This window comes from Alternaria atra, assembly GCF_907166805.1.
Source record: "Alternaria atra isolate CS162 genome assembly, contig: 29, whole genome shotgun sequence".
Classification (NCBI taxonomy): domain Eukaryota; kingdom Fungi; phylum Ascomycota; class Dothideomycetes; order Pleosporales; family Pleosporaceae; genus Alternaria; species Alternaria atra.
This window is the reverse complement of record NW_025091327.1, coordinates 824694-848444: the sequence shown is the minus strand read 5'-3', so window position 1 is coordinate 848444 and position 23751 is coordinate 824694. Positions and strand designations below refer to the sequence as shown.

Genomic DNA, 23751 nt, shown 5'->3' with positions numbered 1-23751 from the left:
CACCTCCTGCCAATTTATACAGTATATGATCTCCTAAGCAGCATCAGCCGTTGTTGTTTACTCAGCCAGTACTCACACGAAGCCATTGAAATTAAACGGATAACCACCATCTGTGAATGACTGTGGCCGCAATCTCCTCGAGGTTTGTGATGTGCGGTCATGGATGGCGGCACCTTCCCGAGCGAGGACAGTCACATTCACCCTTGCGCCTTCTACACAGTCGGGGTATCATGAAGCAACGATGTGGGTATCCCCCATAATTGCCTCAAATATCTGCTCCCACTCCACCTCTTCAGAAATATATCGTAGAGCCATCGCTTTACATCAATATCGCTATCCTTACTGGCTCCACGACTAGCACCACTTTACTTTACTCACCACCTATCGATACCTCCCACATCTTCTATTCGCTGAAGATGGCCGGTAAGCAGGTTGAAGCTAATATCCTACCAACAGCTGCTACGAACGACGCGAAAGTTAACAACGGCGCGAAGGAAGAGACCAAGAAGCGTCAGAGAATAAACAACGGTCTTCTTCTAGTCCCAACACTACTATATCGTCGCGCTTTCTACAAGTACACCTGGGAACCGATACAGAAGATACGACAAACGAAGGAAATTGATAAGACTTTGGTCTCAATTGTCAATTTTGTGGAGGATAAATATGCGGAGCTCCAGTCTGTGCAGGTTGCTGTAAGCACATACTAAACGAGCTTCTTTGTACCACAAGACATGTTTCGTACAGCGCTGACAAACTAGGCATCTTTCTGTGGTTGTAGGGAGTACCTCAATGTATCCATGAATCCAACACACTCATATATACCCTGGTCTAACATCTCCAATCATAGGTGCAGCAATCTCCACTCTCCCATGGTGCAAAGAAGCAACCGCCCACTGGTCCGTTAGTGCACTCTAGTACAGCGCCCTAATCTGCACTATCACCGCGATCATTACAAGTATTCAAACGAAACCCATCCTTGACGGCTTACCAGATATGGAAAAGATCACCAAGATCGTGTTGAGTGCAGATGAGATTACACATATGCGACGAGCGATCCTACGGTATAGAGAAACGCCAGGCTATAATCATTGGTTCATGGTGTTCATTTAGCAATTCCCGAGCATGATGATGGCCAATGCTTGGGCTTTATATCTGTGTGGGCTCACAGTCTACGTCTGCACGCCTTGGGTCCGCAAGGAGGACTTTGGTGATGAGCAAAGGGTAAGGAGATCCCAATTGCGTCATCCATCTGCTTACCATCGAGCAGGTGGCCATCGTCTACCTATCCATCGCTATCTGCTGTCTCTTGGCTTACGCAGTCGCTACATTGTTCGTTCACAGTGGAGAGAGCAAATTGCTACACTCTGTAGCCAGCTCACCCACCAGCTCGGTCAAGGAATCGGATCTGAACTCTTCTCCCCCGGCCAACGGTCTGGAGACATCACAAACGGAGTCGGCGATTGTCAGGAATTTTCGCAAAGAGAAGAAAAGGCAGTTGATGTTCTAGCAACGTCGCGGAGTTGGTGGCCAAGGTCTGATGAAGAGCATACGAATCACTCCCGCGTGTAGTAGAGGTTCGTACGAATGGTAAGTAATAATTCTCGTCTACTAGGTGCTGTGGTACCATCGTAGATGGCTGTGCTCAGATGGCTCCCCAACCACCCAAGACTCCGAGCTTGCGTATCGCGCAGAATCGTTGAGGCATGATAATGAAGTGATCCACGGAGAAGCCGGCCCGTGTGCTCCAGTGCACTGTTTTGAGTGACATTTTAATGTCGTGTCTGAGGAAGTGCGATATCCAAGCAAACCGAATTCTGGTAAAATGTGTTTCACAGCAGCTGTGAAGATTACCCTGCATGAAAACGAAATTCGGATGACCCCAAGAGCATCCTCGAAGCTGCAGGGCTATACGAGTGCGGGATGCTGTAATGCGTGTGATCATGTGGATTGTAATAAGCTCAGTCTACGCGATTTGGTATTCTTTCTAACCTTGGACGCGGAACCCAAGGGTGACGAGAACCGGGTTCTTGGGTTGATGAACCACAGGAATGAACACAAGCTTGCAGCTGTTCCACAAGCAGTTTTCTTCGAGTCAGCATCGTGTGACGATATTCATCACCCGTGCGCCATACCGCTTAGCGGATTGGCAACCTGCCGATGGATCTGAGGCAGAGTTTATAGAGTGGACACTAGGTAGCCTGCGCAGTCACTGCACTCTTCATCGGTGTCTGGTATTTCTGCTCTCGAATTCGTAAAACCAAGCGGCTAATGTCGGCGACTTGGACGAGCTTGTTGGCTGGACGCACCTCCATAGGATCCTAGAGACAGTTGATCGAGCATGCGACTGAGGCCAATGCAGACGAAACAAATCGAGTTTGCACGTCAGACAAGCGCGTACGCATCCAGATGCAGTGCCTTTCTGCGGAGCCGTGGTGCGCCAGTGACTTGGCGCAGAGACCGATCCCGTTGCTTCCTAAAGAAGAGCATGCTGAGACTGGACTTCATGGATAAGCTGGCATACCAGGCATCGACTGTATAAGAGATCGATATTTGGAGAGGCACCGGCGAAAAAGGTTGCGGAGACAGCTGTAGGAGGTTTGTATTTGGCTAGTAGGTAGGCGTGAGCCGGGAACCGCTGGCCGTCCAGCGGGTAGGCTACTTGCGCAATCCCTAGTGGAAACAAATGGACTACTCCAAATAGTACACGGGTTTATTGTTTCAAGGCGTGACGTCGCAAGCATCTTGACTCAACACTGTTTCTGGAGACCACGGGGCGGGAGCAGGTATCCTGCCTCTTTCTCGGCCGGTGTTTCTGCCATAGGTGTCACCGTCTAGAGAGGCTGACTTCGGTGTGAAGGAGGTTGCAGTCGCCGACGGAGGCTTTTCGCTTGTGGTGGGTGAGACAAGAGGCTCAGGGTCCATGCAGGGTAAGATGACGTTAGTGCGCGTTAATAACCAAGACATTCATTACCAAAGCTGAGAGGGGGCGAGAACTTCGGTAGAATGATGAGCGTCGGACTTGCAACGTCGGCTCTCCTCACTTTAGATAACATAACTTGACGCGAAGGGAACAGGGGCTTTAGGCTGAAGAATGCAGATGGGGCGATCCACGCGACTGCCGGACGATCATTGGGTTTTGGAGCCGTCTCAAAATAGATTAGCCCATGTGCGGCACGACAAACGACACCATCAGCACCGATCACCCGTCACAACGCTGATGTTTCCAAGACGGCCTCGCCTCTCGGATGCATCGGCGAGCTCATCAACTCAGCCAGCATCATTTGAGCCTCTCGTGATCAATGAATGGCTCCAGGTTCTTCCTACGGCTGTCACAAAGTGTCACATATGCACGCAATCTGTGCCCGCTTACTTCATGCTGGTAGGATATCCGCAGAATGTCAGCTATCCAACCTTGACTGAGGAGTTTCTTGCTACTATCTCCGGAACGTCTGACGAGTCACTCACTTACGAGCAGCTAAGCCAGCGTAGTGATGCCACCTAGATGTGAATTGCATCGCCGATGATTACTCGTTAAGACTGCGGCTTGCAGCGATCGCCCTGGTACTTTCCTCAGGCTCTCCCTTATCATCTTGGTCTACAGCAAGCTAAACAAAAACGGCTGCGGAGGATTTCCAACCTATGCCTGGCTTGGCACTGATGTTGCAGACTCAGCACAGCCAGAAAACCCTTGGTCCTTGCAGGCCACTGAGGTCGTCAAACAAGCGAGAGCACTATTTACGATCATAGCCGTCAAGCTCGTTAGAGGCCATGATCCACTCTCACGGCTCTGACACGCAGCGTCCCGCGGCTGAGCACGGGATATCGGTACTCGAAACTCCTTTCCTTGTTAGAGAATATTGACACGAGCAGGCTTACATGCTCAGGCAGCGTCTGTCCCGATATGAGTCCCACAGTTTCTATATGTAGTGCTTCATGCACCCGCATCTCTCATTGAAGGCTGAACATCTTTTGTGACCCGAAATCCAGGTTATTGTCACGCTGGTAGTGATTCTTTTTTCTTATTACACAACTCACCAGTATGGGTCTTCCTTCAATATTATTAGCGGTAGCTGTGCTGGGCGCATATGCATTATACAAATACTGGGACTCTTCGTGTCGGCAACGAATACCAACAGGTCTCAAGCCTCTACCAGGGCCTAAAGGTATGGCACACTCTCCGTCGGTGGATCATTCAGACATAGCCTACAGCTAGACATTGAAGATCATACAAGTACTTTGGCTGACAACTATATGCTAGGCTACCCTATCCTTGGCTCAGTGCCTGAGGTACCAGAGAAGAATGGTTTCATCAAATTCGCAGATTGGGGCAAGCAATACGGGCCTATCTATCAATGCAACCTGGCTGGTCACAATCATGTCTGGATATCTAGTGACCAGATTGCCAAAGATCTGCTGTCGAAGAGAGCAGCCATCTACTCGGACCGACCACATATTCCGTCTTTGATAGACGATAACCGCTCAAGCGCCCAATATCTCCCGCTACTCAGTCGAAATGGTATGGAACACTCGTAATGCTTGTTGTTGCTGGTGCTGACGTTGAATAGAGGGCCATACTCGTCAAAGAAAGTTTGCAAACATCATCATGCGGGAATCGGAGAAGGCTGCGTTTCATCGATACCCTGAGATGGAATCAAAACGTATGTTGACCGAGCTGCTGGACGCACCGGATCAGTACAACCACATCCTCGAGTCCTTTATATCTCGTGTCACTTGTCGACTTGCTTGGGGTCACAGCGAAGGCAGCGATGAGCTGAAGCAACGCGCGCGCGAGCTTCTCATCGGTGTTTCACCTACCGGCTCTCTCAGCAACAAGCTTCCATTCCTCATGTCACTTCCCGACTGGCTCTCCCCACCCAAAGCCTGGGAAAGACGACGTGCGACCACTGAACGTACATGGTTCCAAACCATGCAAGAACAAGTGGTGAACGACATGCAGTCAGGACAAGCGGCTCCATCCTGGATGAAAACCTTCTTGAACGGTCGCAGCAAATGGGGCTTCAAATCTGACACCGAAGGCGCATATGCTGTAGGCATGCACGGTATCGCTGGAGCTCTTACTATCGCTGCTCCTATGCAGACCTTTTGCTTAGCCATGACACACTACCCACAGTTCTTGCCCATGCTTCATGAGGAGCTTGATCGTGTCTGTGGAGATCGAATGCCACGTTCAGAAGACCGACCCAACCTTCCTTTTCTACGAGCCATCATTCGCGAGTGCATTCGATGGCGCCCACCAGTCCCCACTGGTATCCCTCACTACCTGATTCAGGATGACGAGTACAACGGCTATCATATTCCCAAGGGTAGCACTATCCATCCTTTGGAGTGGTAAGTTACATCGAATCCTTGAATGAAGCCCAGAGAGACTAACAGACTTCCATAGGGCCATCTCCCGCGATCCTGATATATACCCCGACCCAGAAGCTTTCAACCCTCTGCGATGGATCAAACCAGAGTACCCCACCTACCAAGAACCTCTTACCCAGTATCCAACTATAATCAACTCGACACAATTCGGTTATGGTCGAAGGACGTGCACTGGTCAGGCTGTAGCTGACGAGGATCTGCTCATTGGCATTGGTGCCATTGCCTGGTTGTTCGACATCAAGAAGTTATCGGAAAACTCGACGATGCCGCCCATCACGAAGCCCATGAAGACAGAACACAAGATTGGCATGAACGAGAAGGCCTCCATCTCCAACGAGGAGCTCAACGCAGGTCTCGATACAACGGAGCCAACCATGGAAGGAAAGATACTCGCAAAGTTCACATATCCTGGATCCGATCCATCAAACAGCGCACCGAAGAAATCGAAATCGGCCGAGCCAGCGTACAAGCCCCTAGAATGGGGCGACATCACCAAAAAGCCTGAGGATCCGACACTCGACTACTCCATTCTACTCATCGCAAAACCAATACCCTTCAAATTCGATCTCAAGCCTCGTGACACTCTACGGATAAACACGGTGCGCAATCTATTCAACGAGGGCGTCGAGAACGGCGACTATCCCGAGACTCGGGAGTACTGGGGTCCAAACCAGGGACGAGGTTTACCTGTGGGCTGGAGTAAAGTGTGAGACACGTTGTTTGTGATCTGCACGCTCTGCAGATGCAGACTTGCTTACCCCAGTGCGCAGTTGGGGACCCGGTGCTGAGCCTGCAGCGCCGATCATGGGTATCTAACGGAAACGATAGTAATTCATTTGGAAAGAGATTTCGAGATACCAACAGCGGTTGAATTTACATGTTGCTCCTGCATGATTCAGGTGTTGGCGGTGTTATGGTGGTTGATATGGTATCATGATCTGGACGTTCTACAGCGCTTTTCCTTTGTATATCCGGTTACTCTAGTTAAATCATCAATACACATCTTGAACAGTAATCATCCTTGACACTACTTGCATGTGTTGACCGTAGCATGATCCTGAAAACGGTAAGAGGGTTCACAGCTGGCATTTGCTAAGAACAGAGAACAATGTGATAGCACGCTTTGATTGGATGAACCGCAGCACGCTACGACTTGCTTTTGTCGTAGTTCATTGAGTGCTGACCACCACCACGGATAGTTTCTCGGCTCGCACGGCGCCATAAGCTGAGCGTTGCTACTAGCGCGAACACAGTCTAGTCCACGCCTCGGGGGTAAGCATTGCACGCACGTGATGCTGCCAGAACTTAGCCACACTTGGGCACCATCCAGCCACAGCTCTGACATCACGTATCCTCGGACCGAACGGCCGCAACGCGACATCACCCTTCCACGAACATCATACTCGACATCTCAATGCGCCTAAGATAAGCCAGGTCAGCTCACTGCGAGCTTAAATCGCTCCAATCATGATCGGTCTCCAATTCACCGCGACGCGCACACAAATCGCATCGTACCTCTTTGGCGTCGCGCTCTTCAGCATCAGCTTCCTTGTCTTTCTCAATAGCTCTATATCCTTTGTTATCACACAGCGCATTGGCCAGTCGCGGAATGTCGGAGATGCGGTCGGTACGCTGGGGTTTGTGGATGAGTTGGTGGCGCTTGTTGCGTGTCCAGCATGGGGTCTGCTGAGTGATAGGGTGGGTGTGAGGAGTGTTGCGGTGATGGGGTATAGTATTGTGGGTGTCGCGTTGTGGGTTCTCGTGCAGGCGAAGAATGTTTATCCGCAATTGTTGCTTGCGAGGGTGCTGTTTAGCCTGGGCGGAAGCGCGACGTAAGTTTGAGTAACTGGGATGTTTAGGAATTAGACGCTGATGTCTGAACAGTGCGACTATGGTCACCGCGATTCTGCCCTCGATGACTATTGTCAAAGAAGTCAAATCTGACCCGCGATCGCCGACACAAAGTCGTGGTAGATCGCATGCGCCGGCTGCTTCGATATCGTCCGAACTTACTATCACGCCCGCGCGCTTCCGCTCGAACTCTCCGGAGGACCATACACAAGAGACGCCCGCGAAGAAGGACTCGGGCGCATCTACGTCACAACTTGCCGGGTTGGTGGGTATGTTTACAGGGTGCGGCGCCTTAGTCGCACTGTTCGTCTTCCTACCTCTGCCAACACAATTCCAAAACGCCGGCGAGCGTCCTGCGACAGCTGTGGCAGATGCTTTCTACGTTGTAGGAACTATCGCTTTTCTTGTGGCACTCGGCTGCTTCTTCGGTTTGCGCCAGTTACCTGGCGAAGAAGCGAAAGGCTGGAAACGCCTTACTAGCAAAGGCGACTACAAAGATGTAGACAGTCATCTGACACGCGACGTCGTGCTATCCTACCCACGCCTCTTCCTAGAAAGTGTCCGTCTAGGTTTCACTTCCCCAAATATTGGACTTGGCTACGTAGGCGGTTTCGTTGCGCGCGCATCTTCAGTTGCTATATCGCTCTTCATCCCTCTGTTCACGAACCACTACTTTCTACAGACCGGCCGCTGCAAAGTCGACTCCAACATCCCCTCTGACATCAAAGTCGCTTGTCCAGAAGCCTACAAACTTGCAGCCATGTTAACAGGCATCAGTCAGCTCGTAGCACTTATGTCCGCACCCCTCTTTGGCTACCTCTCCGGTCGATTCCCTCGCTACAACATCCCCTTGCTGGTAGCAGCTGTATCTGGAATAGTAGGCTACTCTGCATTCGGATCGCTTACGAGCCCAGACTATAAGAGCGAAGACGGCACAAGTGCGATCTTCTTCATCGTAGCGCTACTAGGCATCAGCCAAATCGGCGCTATCGTCTGCTCCCTCGCTTTACTTGGCCGTGGTATCAACAACGATGAGCACGCCTCCACATCCACTTCAGCATCTGTATCAGTGAACGGAACGACGTCCCATCCATCTGCAGGCGCTACACCACCACATAGCGCACCCATCACCCCCTTGGACGAAAACGCCCCTTTGCTTCCAGAGCACATACATTCCTCTCGCTCAGGCTCCGCGTCAAGACGAACAACATCGCATAACCATATCAAAGGCTCAATAGCAGGGACCTATAGTCTGCTGGGTGGCTTTGGTATCCTGCTATTGACTAAAGCGGGTGGTGCACTGTTTGATAGTAGGGGGCCCGGTGCGCCGTTCTACATGATGGCAGGGTTTAATGTACTGCTTCTTGTGGTTACGGTGATTGTTAGTGGGTTGCAGGGTGTGAGGAGGTGGAGGACGGTGGTGTGGGGGCCCTAGAGCGTGGTTTGTCTTCTCGGCATGTCTAAAGATTATGTATCGATGAGATTTGATAAGGCGTTGAATGACTTTTTCCATGGGGAGAGCAAGTATATACCCTCTTGCAATGATATCGGTATCTCAATGGTTTTCAGTAATCAGACACCACAAGTGAAGTCACGCAAGACTGTGTTGATTTGTTACAAACTCGAAAGTAGGTAAACTATAATTCTTCAGATCTGTACAACCATGCAGCAAAGTCGGATAGCATCGTATCCAAACTCTCTCCAAAACAAAAACATGGACGAATGCGTAAAAGTCCTGGGTATCCTATTCTACAAGCCAAATAAACTCAGGACCAAAGTCAAAGCCCAAAAAAAAATCACCTCATTCACCACCTGTCCAACCCGTCTTATCCAACACATCGCCCCAATTCAGTACATCAACCTTCTTCCTTGGCGGCAACGCGTCAGCAACACTCGGCCTACCAGCCAGACTCTGCGGCCATCGTTTATTGGGATCGACCTATACATACCTTAGCTTAACTCCTTTTCAAACGACTTATTTGGACTTTGGTCACCTCTTGTGGGCGTGGAACTCACATCAGTACTACCGGTCCAGGATGTGGTGCGTTGAAAACCGAAGTAGAAGTCGCGGTATTTGTCGCGGGTGCTGCCTTGATCATTGAATATGTCGGCTGTATCGGCGCTCGAGTTGGTAGCGTCAGATGGGGAAAGGTGAGTGCGAGTTTGGTGGGCAATCCGGGAGGCGGATGAGACACGCGTGATGGGGTTTGAATGCCGTGGTTCGGGTCGCGACGAGGAAGCGGATGAGGTGGGTCGGAGAAAGCTTTCATTGCGCATGCGTGGGTTTGTGGGGAGAGAGTGGCGTGGGCGAGACGAAGTGCTGATGATACGTTCATGTGTACGTTTCTTTGGCTGGCCGAAGGCGCCTGGGAGAGACTTCCTTGCATGCTTTGGCTTCTGGAGAGGCTGCGGTGGTTGTCTAGGTGTGTTGGTCTTTGCGCCACCAAGCTCCTCCAGTGCTCTTTGCAGTGTCTTTGTGTTCTGAATAATGCCCAGCGTATATAATGTATCGCGGATGTTGTCTTTGTAGAAGCGATAGTATGGCTCAGGGTCTTCTCCTTGATCGATACAGTCCATGGCATACTGGCTGTAGTCTGTCCTGTTGCGGATGATGAAGTCGTCCCACTGCCATTTCGGTACCATCTTGTCTTCTTGTTCCAGCTGATACATCTGGTTGCATTGATTTTCAAAATGCCTCTCATTGCCATTGTACTCTGGATACGCGGCTTTGAAAGACTGAAAGACGGTCATGTTGCTATCTTGATCTACCTTCTCGGACGATATTAATGATGATTGGACAGGTATCGGAACCGGACCACGTGTCTGAGTATCACGCGAATGAGCCTTGGACGGATTGTGTGTTTTTGGTGGTTGAGATGCTGGGCTTGTAGCGGGCTGTGCTCTTCTGGGACTGGGTTCGTCGTATAGACCTTGATGTCGAGGAGACATGCTAGGCGATAGCTCTTTTTTCGTTATTACATCAACACCGTCAAGATTCATAGCGTCCGAACATTGCTCAGCGGTAAGCTTGCTTGTAGGCTCATGTCGACTCTCAAAGCTTGTTGTGCTTGAGTTGCGTTGCGCCCGATATCTGCGCAAGGACTCCTCTCGATCTTTACGCAGTGTGCCTATCAGGTCGACGTCGGATGGAGCGTCGTTTCCAAAGCCGACAATCTTGATTTCTCGCCTTTTGGACTGCCGTCGGTTGTTCTTGGTCGGCGAAGCGACAAGCTTACGTTTGGTAGATTGTGAGGCGAGATGGGGTACCGTCGGTGATGCTTCTGAGTCACCATTCTTCGGAGGTAACTGCGCAGAATTTGGCGTTGCACGCGATGTAGATGTGGGCATACCCCCGCTATCTAGATCGTTCGGTGGCCGTTGTGTAACTATGATACCACGAGCGGTTTCTGTGTCTGGAACGTGGTCGGGCATCTCTATATCTCCGATACCGTCTGTGTTCGCATTGTTGGCCTTGTCATGGTGTACTTCAACTTCCCTGTGCTCGGCGCTTATATCTTGCTCATGTGTATCTAACAGATGTTCCTTGGCAGTTTCAACGTTTCCAAGGTCAGCGAGATCAGAAAGACTAGGCGTATCGTATGTACTGTGGACTATTGAGGTAGATGATGTGGGTTTCGAGTCGCCGCTTGAGTTCTGTGCTTTCTTGTGTACCGAGGCATTCTTGCTTTTGGCGTATGGAGTTTCCTTCACTTGAACTACCGGAGAGCGTAGAGAGACAGCATCTGAAAGCTTGTCGCTCGCTGATGGTGAGTGTGTTCGTTGTACAAGGTCTTCGCCCAAAGCTTGTGGGACAGACTCTTCCATTTCCATTTCCATTTCCTCGTCGAGATCAGCGGATGCAGCAGCAGCAGGTGGCGAAGAAGGGGGACCAACTGGCTCGTCATCATCCGAGATATCAATGACAGAAGGATGGCTGGACTGCTGGCCTCTGGGTCCTAGCTGCGATGGAGATTCGTGCTCCGAATGCGATGCTTGCTTCTCGATACTTGAGTCAGGAGGAAGTCCCTGAGGAGCTCCTGTTGGTCGTTCGGGTGGGTCTGGAGTTTGTTCCCAAGACATCTCGCTAGCTGTTTCTTCGTCTTCCTGCGTAGTCACGGGTTCATCATCTTGCGTCTTTTGAAGCCGAGATTCGGGCGATGGATCAAGGCTCTCTGGCGACGGATCTATGTCTGAGTCGTCATCGATATCAGTACCAGCTCTCTCATCAGCCATCAGGTGAATATTCTTGAGTATTGAGGCTGGCATATTTCCATCTTGGAAAGGCGGCACCCCAGGTGGAGGTTTCAGCCAACTAGCTTCTCTGCCCAGAATGTCCGCCTGAGTTCTCGGTACCTTCAACGTCTCGCTATTGAAGACAAACCCTTGCATCCAAGAGCACTCAGGTGGTTTATCACTGTTGCCCTCAATAAGACTTTGTTGAATATCGTGCTCTTCGACTTGAGTATCTTCGGCAGCTTTCTTAACCTCAGGCGAGATATACCTAACCTTTTTGACCCTCTCCTTTCCATGGTTCGGTATAGATGATGCAGCCTCTCCTTTCTCAACTTCTGCTTCGGGCTGCGTTGACTGTCGATGCGATGGATCTGACGGCGGTGTGGGAGATTCATCTGTGGTTGGCGGAGCAGTTCTTTGCGGCTTACTAAAAGCATACTGTACAAAACCTGGCGCGGAAGACGTGGCACTTGTGCTAGCGCTTGACATCTGATAACCTCTGACAAGGCTCAATAGTTTCATCCTCTTCTCATAGTCGGTATACGCAGCTCCTGGTCGTATTTCTGTTCGTTGCGTATTCCCAGCCATTACTGGCTCCAGCCGGTTCACTCCTAAGAATTGTGGCTCATCTTCGCTTGTACGCGGACGCGAGGGTTGTGGGATTTGTGTCCCAAATGGAAGTTGAGTGTCCTGCATCTGGGAGTGAAGGTTATTGCCATCCGGCATGTTGTCAGTCAGACCCATGGCATCCGCTGTGGTGCCGTCGCCTGCCCCTTCGTCTGTCTGCTCAGCAACAGATTTCAAGCACCGGCTATCTTCTAATGCGCGAATATGGCGTAGCTGCTCTAGCAAAGCGCCAATCTGCTCACAAGCGTGTAGTGATCTTAGACTTTCACTGTTCGGATTTTGTAACCGTTCGCAGCTCTCGCCTAGCCAATCAATTCGATTAAGTACCAAGCGTAGCCTTTCGCGCGGGGGTCCGTATGAAGTGAATCGGACGGTATATTTTCGGGCGGCTATGGTGATGCCTGTGGCTAGGTGCGACACAGCAGGGTGTCGTTGGAAAAAGTCTCGAGCGCAGTCGGGCGTGAAATGGGAGATGATTTGATTTTGGCCGTCAGTAAGCGTGAGAGGAGAGACCTGAGGTATTCAAAGTTAGGCGAGAGAACTAGAGGGGTGCATAATGACATGCCTTGAGGACCTGGAGTGCGCAGTTGCGCTCGGGGCCAACGTAATTGATAGTATCCAGGGACGAGCCGTTATCGTGGTAGGTGCTCCACTGTCTATCAATCTCCGGCCTGACACGATACTTTTTCTTCTCGTGTCTGTCCTGGAGCCATTGGTTGCCTAGCAATAGCTGTGACTCGAACGTGTCTTCAAGCCAAGCGCTGAGACGAATGGCCATAAAATGCGAGTTGGAGGCGCAAATGGGAGACGCGACGCGTCTGTTCCCGGCGAGACACGTGTAAATGGGAAACAGCAACAAGTCGTATGCGGGGTAGAGGAGACAACATGATAGAAGTCTATCCAAGGAGGGATAGCAGCTGGTGTTTCACTTGCCCAGCGCGTTTACCTCTTGTGCGACCTCCCACGGCGGCTGCATCTCGTGGCTGAGTGCTCCTATGCCGAGGAACGTAGGGCGGAGGTGTGGGAGGGCTTGAGGCGGAATTTCTTGGCGGCTGCGCGTCATCGCCCGCCGCCTATCTTGCATACCTAGCTAGCTGTATGCACCTCGTGATGCTTTAGCTGCCCGAATCGTCGAAGCCTACCATCGATGCCTGGAATCGTCTTTGCTGGTTTCATGAAGCTGCTCGTCTGGCCTCCCTCCCTGCCGGTCAAACAAGCAATACACGTGTAACGAAATTCTAGATATCCTCCACTCCACCTCGCTCGCTACCAGGCCATGATCCCTCGTGAAGCCTGATGCTGTCCTTCACTGACTATTGTCGGACGCCGCTCGGCTTCCAAATATCCGACACAATCCACTGCACTCGCAGGCTACCATTCCTCTGAAGGCAGCCATGTCTCGAGATTCACGGCGAGGGTCGCTGCAGCCGCCTTCGCTCTACCAAATGCATGCCACGGCATCACGCTCCGACACGCTTACCACCTTCGACGACTTCACTGTACCTCCAGCTCCGAGCTCGGTCGGCGAGCCCAAAGGGATAGATCTGGTACAAGGCGGCTTCAGCGGGCTGTATAGTCGCCTACGAGCGTCAGTAGGAGGCGTCAGAGAACAATCACAAGATGGCAAGAGTGGATCTTCATCAGCATCCAAGCCTGCGGCACTCAACCGTAGCCCCGCAGGGACTTCCATGTCTTCGCCTGTAGTCACGTCTAGACCGTCCTCGAGCATGCAATCACCAGCAACGGCCACCTTTCCCGACGCCCTGCCTCCCTCTCGCGATTCCAACATTTCTAGTACTACACTCTCAAGCAAGGCTTCGCTAAACGCATCCAAGGCTTCCTTAGGTACTACGCGATCTCGACCCTCAATTACCCCGAGCGTTGACACTGGGCATGTAGCCAAACATGACGACTCCTCCATCTTGAGCCCCGTGAGCACTCACTCCAGGCACCAGAGCATCTCCAATGCAGACCTGCCGAGGAGCAACACACCGAGAGACCCTGCACTAGGAAGCCAAAGGCTGAATTCCCCACATTTCCCCCCGAGCCGAGACAGCACTGCCCGAAAACGAAAGGGCGACTTTGACCTTGTCGGTCAGGAAAGTGACGATACAGATGAAGACGACATGGTACTTGTGAAAGGCGAAGGCCAAGTAGGTGACAGCGCCAACTTCAAGGCTGCATCAGACACACCGCGCGAAAGTCTGAGCAGGGTCAGCTCCCGAGCCGACAGCCAGTATCAACCAACCCGTTCTGCACCTAACAAGGCGAGGGAACAGCCTGAAAAGTCCCCAGAAAGGATTACACTTAGTCGCGCCGCTGATTCCCAGGCTACTATACACGCACCTGAGCCACAGCGGCCTCCTATGCTCCACGTCGGTCCTTCGCACCTCCCAGGCTACCGGCCTTCGAGGGCCTCTTCTTCCGACGGTCTGAGCTCCGTCGTCACAACTTCCACCATACGCACTCCCGCTGTAGCTCCCATTGAGGAGCTCCAGCGACAAGCACAAGCTGCCCCTGCTGTACACAACATGTCAAGAAGCACTTTCACTCAAATGCGAAGAAAGATTTTAGACCGCGAATTCTGGATGCGAGATGAGAATGCCAAAGCCTGTTTCAGCTGTGGTGATGCCTTTACTACCTTCAGACGTAAGCACCACTGTCGTACGTGCGGGCAAATCTTTGATTCCAAGTGCACTTCCATCGTGTCAGGCAAGATATTTGGACAACAAAGCAATTTGAAGGTCTGCAAACCATGTGAGGGTATCATATACGGCCACGACGATGATTCTTCCGACTACACAGATGAAGGTGACCAAGCTTCCATATACGACAACGGCGACAGAGCCCAGTACTCGGACGATGACGAGGCTGATCACGTTGAGAGTGATCACACGAAGATCGGAACACCTACCATCAGCATTCCCATGTCTCGGAAGGTAGGCAGTGAAAAGAAACGCCGGTCACATGTCATAGAGGTCGGTCCTCAGACTTTGGCCCGTCCAAGTTCTTCACGATCATTGCGGTCGATAGCCGGGCGACCTCGGTCGTCGAGCCACAAACGCCACGCTTCCAAACACCAACACATGCGCCATGTCAAGCATGACGATCGCGCACCCTTCCATCAGTATCACGACAACTCGCGTGGTCAACCGAGTTTGTCGGCTTTTCACCACGATAACATAATTGATCCTGATCTTGCGCCCTTCATGTCAGACGAGGGCTCGAGCGAAGAAGATCATGCCAGTATTTTCGCGACCCTAAGGGAAGATCCCGCAGCTGGCGCAAATTTGGACAGCGAGAGAGGTGGCTTGGGTGGTTTGTTGGCTGCGATGAGAAAGGGCAAGTCAAGAGCTGGTGACAGGGGTGTCATAGGCACGAGCCATGCTCGAGATGCAGATAACATTAGTATCACGAGCCGCAACGGAAATCGTCCGTCTCGACGAAGAAACCTGAGCGTAAGCAGTATAACTCACCGAGCCTCCCCGAGGCGGTCCAAGAGCAACACTCTGTTGAGGCCGTATACCGGCTACGGTGCTAGCGGACCAGGAACACCGCAACTTCAGCCATCTCCTTCGCCAACACCACCAGGGGGAAGAATCACCCGCAGCGCTTCAATGCAAGGCATGACACCCAAGGTCGAGCTCAACAAAGCCAGCCTGGATCATGCGCGAAAGCTGCTGATTCAGATGCTCAATGATGCTGGTGTCCCACACGCGTCAAGTTGGGAGAAGGCCTTGATCCCAATCTTGCGCCAATGTACAGACGATGTCAATCCTGACGTAGATAGAGGCGACGACATCGATGTGAGGAATTATATCAAACTCAAGAAGATTCCAGGTGGGAAACCAAAAGATACAGCGTACGTATCTGGGGTGGTCTTTACGAAGAACGTCGCCCTGCGGAGCATGCCACGCAATATACCTAATCCGAGGATTGCAATCATTACTTTTGCCATCGAGTATGCGCGACACCAAGCACACTTTATGAGTCTTGAACCTGTCATTGCGCAGGAGCGCGAGTATCTCCGTAATCTTGTCAGTCGTATCGCAGCTCTCGAACCTCATGTCTTGCTTGTACAGCGCAACGTGTCTGGCTTGGCACTCGAATTCCTGGAGAAGGAGGGAATTGCTGTGGTCTACAACGTCAAGCCCACAGTCCTCAATGCAGTTGCGCGATGCACCAACTCGAAAATGATTTCCTCAGTTGACAAGTTGGCGATAGACCCATCTCACCTGGGATCCTGCGGCAGCTTTGACGTCAAAACGTATGTGCACAGGAATGCAAGAAAGACTTACATCTTTCTCTCTGGATGTCAGAAAGAACTCGGTTGCACGATCGTTCTGCGAGGCGCCGAAAGCCATGATTTGGTCAGACTGAAACGTGTTACTGAATTCATGACATATGTTGTGTACAACCTCAGACTCGAAACTTGCCTAATGCGGGACGAGTTCATAGATACACCAACGGCTTCTATCACTGGAACCCTTGCCTCGAACCGTCACGATCAGGAAAGCTCACTATCCCAAACCGGTACAGGGGACTCCGTTTCTCAACCTACTAGCGCGTTGTCCAATGGCAATGACCCACAGTCTAATGATGCTGCGCCTTCTTATTACAGCGACATGGTCGAAAACCATCGCACCAAGATCCTTTCTTCTTCGCCTTTTGTCAAGTTCATGCAACCTTACTTGCTTGAACAGGCTCGCCAATACGAAGCAAAGCTCGGCCATCTAAAGAAACTCAAGAATCAGTATACTGCCCATGAGGATGACGAGAAACCTGGAGAAATTGGTCAAAAGTTCGAACTCGTGCAACCTGAGATGGTTCATACTGTCGTAGAAAAGGCTTCAAAGCAGGTTCGAGAGTTCCTGTCTGCAGTGCATGCATCGGAGTACGACAAAGCAATGCATCAGTATCTGACACAAAAGCGGCAATGGGAACAGTATCTGTCGGGTAACACTGATCTTTATGACCCTTTCAACCACCAGAAGATCGCTGTTCTATACAGTGTTGTCAATACTACAACATCAACACCATGCATTGGCCCGGAGATCATCGCGCTTGGCTTCTACCAAGAGCACGACTATGACGATGGCTTCACACCGGACTGCACTCTCGGACAATATGTAGAAGATCTGTGCACTTCAGCCAGCGTTGCGTGCGAGGTAGGCAATTGCGACCGAAGAATGCTCGATCATTCCCGGCAATACGTGCACGGAGAAGGTCAAATGACGGTTATCGTGCAGAAGCATCCGCCAAAATTGAAGGGCATGTACCAGACCATTCTCATGTGGAGTTGTTGCAGAATATGCGGCCAGGAGACGCAGGCATTCCCAATGTCCGAGTGGAGTTGGAGATACTCCTTCGCCAAGTATCTCGAGTTAACTTTCTGGAGTACCAAACTGCATCCACGAGCAGGCATATGTCCCCATGACATCCACAAGGAACACGTTCGCTACTTTGGTTATAACAATGTTGCTCTTCGTATCCAGTATGATCCCGTACCAATGTACGAGGTTATTGCTCCCAAACCGAACGTGACCTGGAAAGTGGACAGCGATCTCAGATTGAAGAACAGCCAATACATGATGATTGAAGAGAAGCTGGACTGCTTTATGGACTCGCTTCGCGGTCGCATCCAGGGGATACACGTTGAAGATGTCATACCGGAGAAGGTAGATGTGTGTCGAAAGGAAGTTGAGATACTTTTGAAACGCGCAAACGAAGAACATGAGTGGTTGAAGGCGAAACTCCAAGACAAGTACATGAACTCCAAGTACTACGAAATTATCCCCATGAACCGCGCTATCCGCGCGATTCAGGAGAAGGCTATTGCCTGGGATGTAACATTTTTGGAATTTGAGCAGCAATTCTTCCCATCCGAGCGAGACATTAGGAGGTACGCGAATATGCAACTTAAGAGATTTTTGGAGCGCGACGAGTCCACAAGTTCATTGGCATCTGTCGATGAGGGCACAGAATCGGGTGCTGATGATTCATACATCGACGAGAAAGACGAGCCGATTGCCCTGTCGCCTAGGCCCTCCAACATGTCGCCTGAGATGGCTCGCGATATGTTGAGTTCCGTTGTCAAAGAAGAGAGCGCAGCTAGCGATCAGTCTGTAGATGGTGGGGAGCAGACATCTGAGCCCAGGACGCCCACTCCTCCCAAACCTAACTTAGACTTAACAATTCAAACACCGCGCGAGGCATTAGAGCGCGAGGACGTCCGTCATCTGGATCTGGCAGTGCCTTCCAACTACCCGGATACCCCTACAGTCGCCAACGATGAACTGACCAAGACTCCCACTGTTGCTTCCGATCCAACCAAGTTCGACGAGGGGTCGCCCACACCTACTAGTCTCCCAAAGGTGAATCCTATCGATAAATCGCTTGCGGAAGCGATCGAAAATATGCCAAGTAGTCCATCTCCGTTGCCTTCAGCTTCGAATCCGACAGCAGAAAGCAAGATCCCGCGACTGGTTGAAACCAGTCGACGTGAGGCAGTGGCCAGGCCAACCTCACTCGTCAGGACACAGTCCCAGCCAGGAAATATCGCGAAGCACCTAGGTCCTTTCCCAGGCTCGACAGCGGTCAACAGTGGACCTACCAGCCCGAAACCGAACGCAAACGACTCTTCGAAAGCCTTTGAACGTATGACTGAACGACTTGGGCTTGGATTGACCACTCCGAAACAATCCAAATCCTCATCCCGGATACCTCGCTCGATTCCCTACAAGAGTCAAAATAAGGTATCGAAGATTGCACAGCATTTCGAACAGCTATCACGAGAGTTCCAGAATCAGCGTATGCGTGAGCGACGAAACGATCGAGCTAGGCAAGTGCGTGCATTCCCTCTCGCCTCCTCCAAACCGGTTGTCGAGGTGTACAAGAACGTCCATGACGCTGTACAAGAGAATGAGGATTCTGACGAAGATTTGCGTACTCCAACTCCTTCTCGGGCAAGTCTAGACAATAGCACACTTGGTGACAGTATCCTCACTGAGCGTACGGACGACACTACAACGGCATCCCAATCGCCGATCGAAGAGCGACATCCACAAGATACAATGGCCCAACTCCCCAGCAGCGATGAATCGCCCAAGTCTCCAAGTCAGTTCCCGTCAGATACAGAGAACGACATCAGTGATACAGAGATCACTCCCGAAGATATACCTCTACCAGAAAGCCTATCAGGTTCCAAACTTCTGGATTTGAGTGATTCACAGCTGGAAAACTCACTTGAGCTGCCCAAACACGAGAAGAACACACTGCTCAAGATTCTTACCAGCTTCTGGTCCGAACGCTCAGCGAGTGGGTGGACACCACTTGAGTATCCTTTCTCGCAGATTGAACACGTTTGGGAGAACTCCGATATCATTATCCGAGAAGACGAACCTAGCTCCATCATCGCATTGGCACTGTCGTGTCCCGATTACGTTGCCAAGCGGCAAGGCTTCCGCGATGACCACCCAGCAGGCGATGGTGTTATGGAGTCGTTTGAAGAATCAGTTGAACGCAACCTCTTGCATGAAGAAAACCACAACATCCGCTATAGTTTCACGAACCGCGGGGTCAAGGCACATTGCAAGATCTTCTACGCTCAGTCCTTTGATGCGCTGCGCCGCAAATGCGGTGTGGCAGAACGCTTTGTTGAGTCCCTATCTCGTTGTTCGAAGTGGGACTCCAAGGGCGGGAAGTCCAAATCCATCTTCCTGAAGACGCTCGATGACCGCTTCGTTCTCAAATCGCTCTCCCCAGTGGAGGTACAAGCATTCTTCAAGTTCGGCCCCAACTACTTTGCCTTCACACACCAAAACCTTTTCAAGTCACTACCCAGCGTCATCGCCAAGATGTTCGGTCTCTTCCAAGTCCAGATCAAGACACCCACGGGTCGAGACTTTGACTGGTACATGCTCGTTATGGAGAACTTGTTCTATGACCGCGAACCTAATCGCCGCTATGACTTGAAGGGCAGCATGCGTAACCGCAAAATTCAAGCTACAGGCGAACGCGATGAAGTTCTTCTTGACGAGAACCTCGTCGACATTATCTATTCCGAAACACCTATCTTCGTCCGTGAACACACGAAGAAACTGCTCAAAGCCAGCGTCTTCAACGACACACTCTTCCTGTCCCAAAACAATGTCATGGACTATTCTCTCATGGCGGGCTTTGACGACACCCAACGCGAGATCATCGTGGGCATTATCGATTGCATCCGTACTTATACATGGGACAAGAAACTAGAGAGTTGGATCAAGGACCGTGGCAAGAACAAGCCGACTATCACGTCGCCACGTGATTACCGAAACAGATTCAGAATTGCGATGGAGAAGTATATCCTTCAGGCGCCTAATTGCTGGCATCAGTTTAGTGGCAGACTTGTTGGTCAGAGTGTTGATGGAAGGAGGGCGTTGGTTGAGGGAAGGAGTAGCATGGAGGCTGGACATAAGAGGGGTGTTAGTGGTAGTAGCACGGCGGAATCGAGTATCGTGAGGGATATGGGACGCACATTGGCTTTCAGCGGTGAAGGTCGTAATGCTCGGAGAGCTTAATTGATGTCAAATTGATATGAGTATGATTTAGTTGGGTAGCATAGCGTTGACGAAGAGGTTGCGATTCCGATCATACTTTAGGTTACAAGCTTAATTAGCGAGGACATCAATCCAAACCGCAGTACAATGATTGTGTATCACTATCTCTATCTATCACCTTTCCTCAACCCCTCACCCAAAACCCCCACAACTCCCTCCACATCCCCCATCCCTTCCTTCCCCTCCCTCTCCACTACATCAGCCAACCCCTGAAACACGCCCGCAATCTCCCTGAAAACCTTCGCATCACCCTTCCACCCACCCTCCTCCTCGAAACACTCCCCAATCTGATTCATCTCCTCCACCCACCGATACGCCTTCCCCGTACATCCGACGACACTCTTTTCCGCCTTCTGCCTCGCACCGAGGTTATACAAATCCATGTACTCAAGTAGTGGGCTCAGTACCCCAAGTGAAGATGCAGTAGTAAAAGACTGTAGAGCCAGTGCCGTAAAACCTTTTGACAACGCAGCGAAACAGCATTTCAAACCTGATGCTGTACCGATTTCTGAACCGAGATACTGTGTATTCAGCACTTCTGCTAGATGGGCACCGGATATGGGTGCCGAGTGAAGAGGATGGGGGCCAGATAAAGGGACACCAGGTCTCTGCCACCCACTTTCTCCCGATTCAGATGATTCAGATGATGATGATTGTGAGGGCGGTCCGCCGATGATGCCGCCATCGATGAAACGAAGTAATCTTGCATTTTGAGAAAAGGATGTTGCGATTGCCTTTGTGGTTGTCGGACTTGTGGCGTTGAGATCAAGATAATACAAGTCCTCTCTTCCCTCCCGGTTCGCTTTCGCCAAAGCAACTTCCACACGTTTCGCGGTTGCGACTGCGTCGCGCGGTGGTACGATACTTAGGATGTAATCTGCTTGAGCGACTAACTCTTCATCCGTCTCGAATAATTCAATACCAGCGGATTCAGCGCGCGATTTTGTTGCGGTGCTACGGGATGAGATGTTGGTTGTTATGTGGTAGTTGTGTGACTTGAGGAGTTGGGCGATGCCGAGGCCCATTTGGCCGATTGAGAGGACGGCTATTGTAGCGTGAGGTTTAGACATTTTGGTAGATGTGTTGAATTTTTGTGGTGTAGTATGATGTGATGTGTTGTGTTACTATGATGACGATGGTGAAGTGGGGGTATGTATGGTGGGGTGAACGTGAACGTGAACGGGAGCTTTAACGCAGAGCGGTTACAGTGTCCGTGCACCCAACGCCCGGAGTCACTGAACGCCCGGCACGCAACATCTACACAGTATTTCAACGCGTAACAACTCAACAACCATGCCAGGCCTGCAAGATGCGCTTGCAGAGATTCGTAATTTAGACACAGGCGATAAACTTGTCTATACAAATATTGCTCAAAAACACGGTGTTTCGCGCACAACGTTGTCCCGCGCGCACCGCAGTGTGCAGGTCCCTCAGGGCGTCGCTGACCCAAACCAACGAAAGCTCACCCCACAACAAGAAGCAGACCTTGTGCAGTATATAGAAACACTGTCAGCGCGTCACTTGCCACCTACGAGAGCTATGGTACAAAATTTCGCGTCTAAAGTAGCCCAGGATCCTTGCTCTAATAGCTAGGTTACACGCTTCCTGCACCGTCACCGCGACCGACTCACCTGCCACTGGGCGACGGGTATAGACTCCAATCGCCATAACGCTGAGTCTGGATATAAGTATAAGCTTTACGTTGACCTACTGCAGCAGAAGATCACTGAGTATGACGTTGAGCCAGAGAATACGTACAATATGGATGAGAAGGGCTTCGCAATTGGGGTACTTGGAAGGTCGAAGCGCATCTTCAGTAGGCGTCAATATGAGAAGAAGGAGGTTAGGCAGGCTCGTCAAGATGGCTCACGTGAGTGGGTGAGCTTGTTGGCTACAATCTGCGCAGATGGTACTGCTCTGCCTCCTGGCATCATATTCGCATCAAAAAACTCCACAATCCAGAGCCATTGGGTGGCCGATATTGAGGCAGGAACACACCCAATTCACGTGGCTTCTTCGCCTACTGGCTGGACAAATAATGATATTGGATTGGCTTGGCTTGAACAGGTATTTAACCGCTATACAAAGCCAAAGGCGCGCGAAGTTACAGGCTTTTGATAGTAGATGGCCACGGGAGTCACCTAACGCAGGACTTCATTGACTACTGCGATCAAAATCGAATTATACTCGCTGTGTTGCCACCTCATAGTACACAGACGCTGCAGCCGTTGGATGTAGTCTGCTTCAAGCCACTCTCCTCCGCCTACGCCTCCGAGCTCGATGACTACCTCCAGAAGTCTCAAGGCCTATCGCCATTGACGAAAGGTGACTTCTTCCACCTATTCTGGCCTGCCTGGGTGCACACATTTAAGGAAGAGCTTATACAAAACGCCTTCACTGCCACAGGGATAAGCCCGATGAACCCTGACGTTATACTGGATAGATTCCGCCACGCAACACCTAGCGACTCAGGCTCAGTTTCTTCTAGTTCTACAGCCTATTCTGCAGAGGATTGGCTTAGAGCTTGCACTACACTGCATGCAGAGGTGAAGGATCCTCGCAGTGCAGGTGCACGGAAGCTTGGCCAAACTATCCACCACCTATCGACACAGGTAGAGCTCCTTCACAACGAACTAGAAGGCTTGCGGCAGAAGCTATACCTAAAACAGAAGCGTCAGAAGCAACCTAGCAGGCAATTAGACTTGCAACAGCACCAGGAGTATCACGGCGGGGCGATGGTGTGGTCTCCTCGAGCTATTCAAGAGGCGCGCGTCCGCATGGCAGTTACTGAGCAAGAGAAGGAGGAAGAAGAGCTAAGAAAGGCAGAGATAAAGGAGTTAGCAGCTGCTAATAAGCTATACAAGGAGAAGATTAAGGAAGAGAAGCGTCAAAAGCGGGCGAGGGAGAAGGAAGAGCGTGCAAAGGTTAAGGCAGAGGAACGCCGAGCAATAGACGCGCGGAAGGCTGCCAGAGCCGCTGCTAAACAGGCTCGCGACTCTGCAAAAGGTATACAACAGTCCCAAAGAGGCAAATCTACAACCTCAAAAGCTTC

At 51.1% G+C, this 23751-nt stretch overlaps 4 protein-coding genes across 4 annotated transcripts; 3 read left to right on the top strand and 1 right to left on the bottom strand.

Annotated features, from left to right (window-relative positions):
- Window positions 1-416: 416 nt before the first annotated feature.
- Window positions 417-6098, top strand: ALTATR162_LOCUS8576 (uncharacterized protein; the record flags this gene model as incomplete). The annotated part of the gene is made up of 4 exons (XM_043316209.1): window positions 417-692; window positions 4210-4516; window positions 4566-5349; window positions 5405-6098. 4 exons carry the CDS (start codon window positions 417-419, stop codon window positions 6096-6098), a joined length of 2061 nt encoding a protein of 686 aa, XP_043172144.1.
- Window positions 6099-6855: 757 nt separating this feature from the next.
- Window positions 6856-8674, top strand: ALTATR162_LOCUS8575 (uncharacterized protein; the record flags this gene model as incomplete). Its single annotated transcript, XM_043316208.1, has 2 exons — window positions 6856-7220; window positions 7273-8674. 2 exons carry the CDS (start codon window positions 6856-6858, stop codon window positions 8672-8674), a joined length of 1767 nt encoding a protein of 588 aa, XP_043172143.1.
- A 515-nt stretch (window positions 8675-9189) lies between these two features.
- On the bottom strand, window positions 9190-12198 carry ALTATR162_LOCUS8574 (uncharacterized protein; the record flags this gene model as incomplete). The annotated part of the gene is made up of 1 exon (XM_043316207.1): window positions 9190-12198. One exon carries the CDS (start codon window positions 12196-12198, stop codon window positions 9190-9192), a length of 3009 nt encoding a protein of 1002 aa, XP_043172142.1.
- Window positions 12199-13493: 1295 nt separating this feature from the next.
- On the top strand, window positions 13494-20660 carry ALTATR162_LOCUS8573 (uncharacterized protein; the record flags this gene model as incomplete). The annotated part of the gene is made up of 1 exon (XM_043316206.1): window positions 13494-20660. One exon carries the CDS (start codon window positions 13494-13496, stop codon window positions 20658-20660), a length of 7167 nt encoding a protein of 2388 aa, XP_043172141.1.
- Window positions 20661-23751: the final 3091 nt, after the last annotated feature.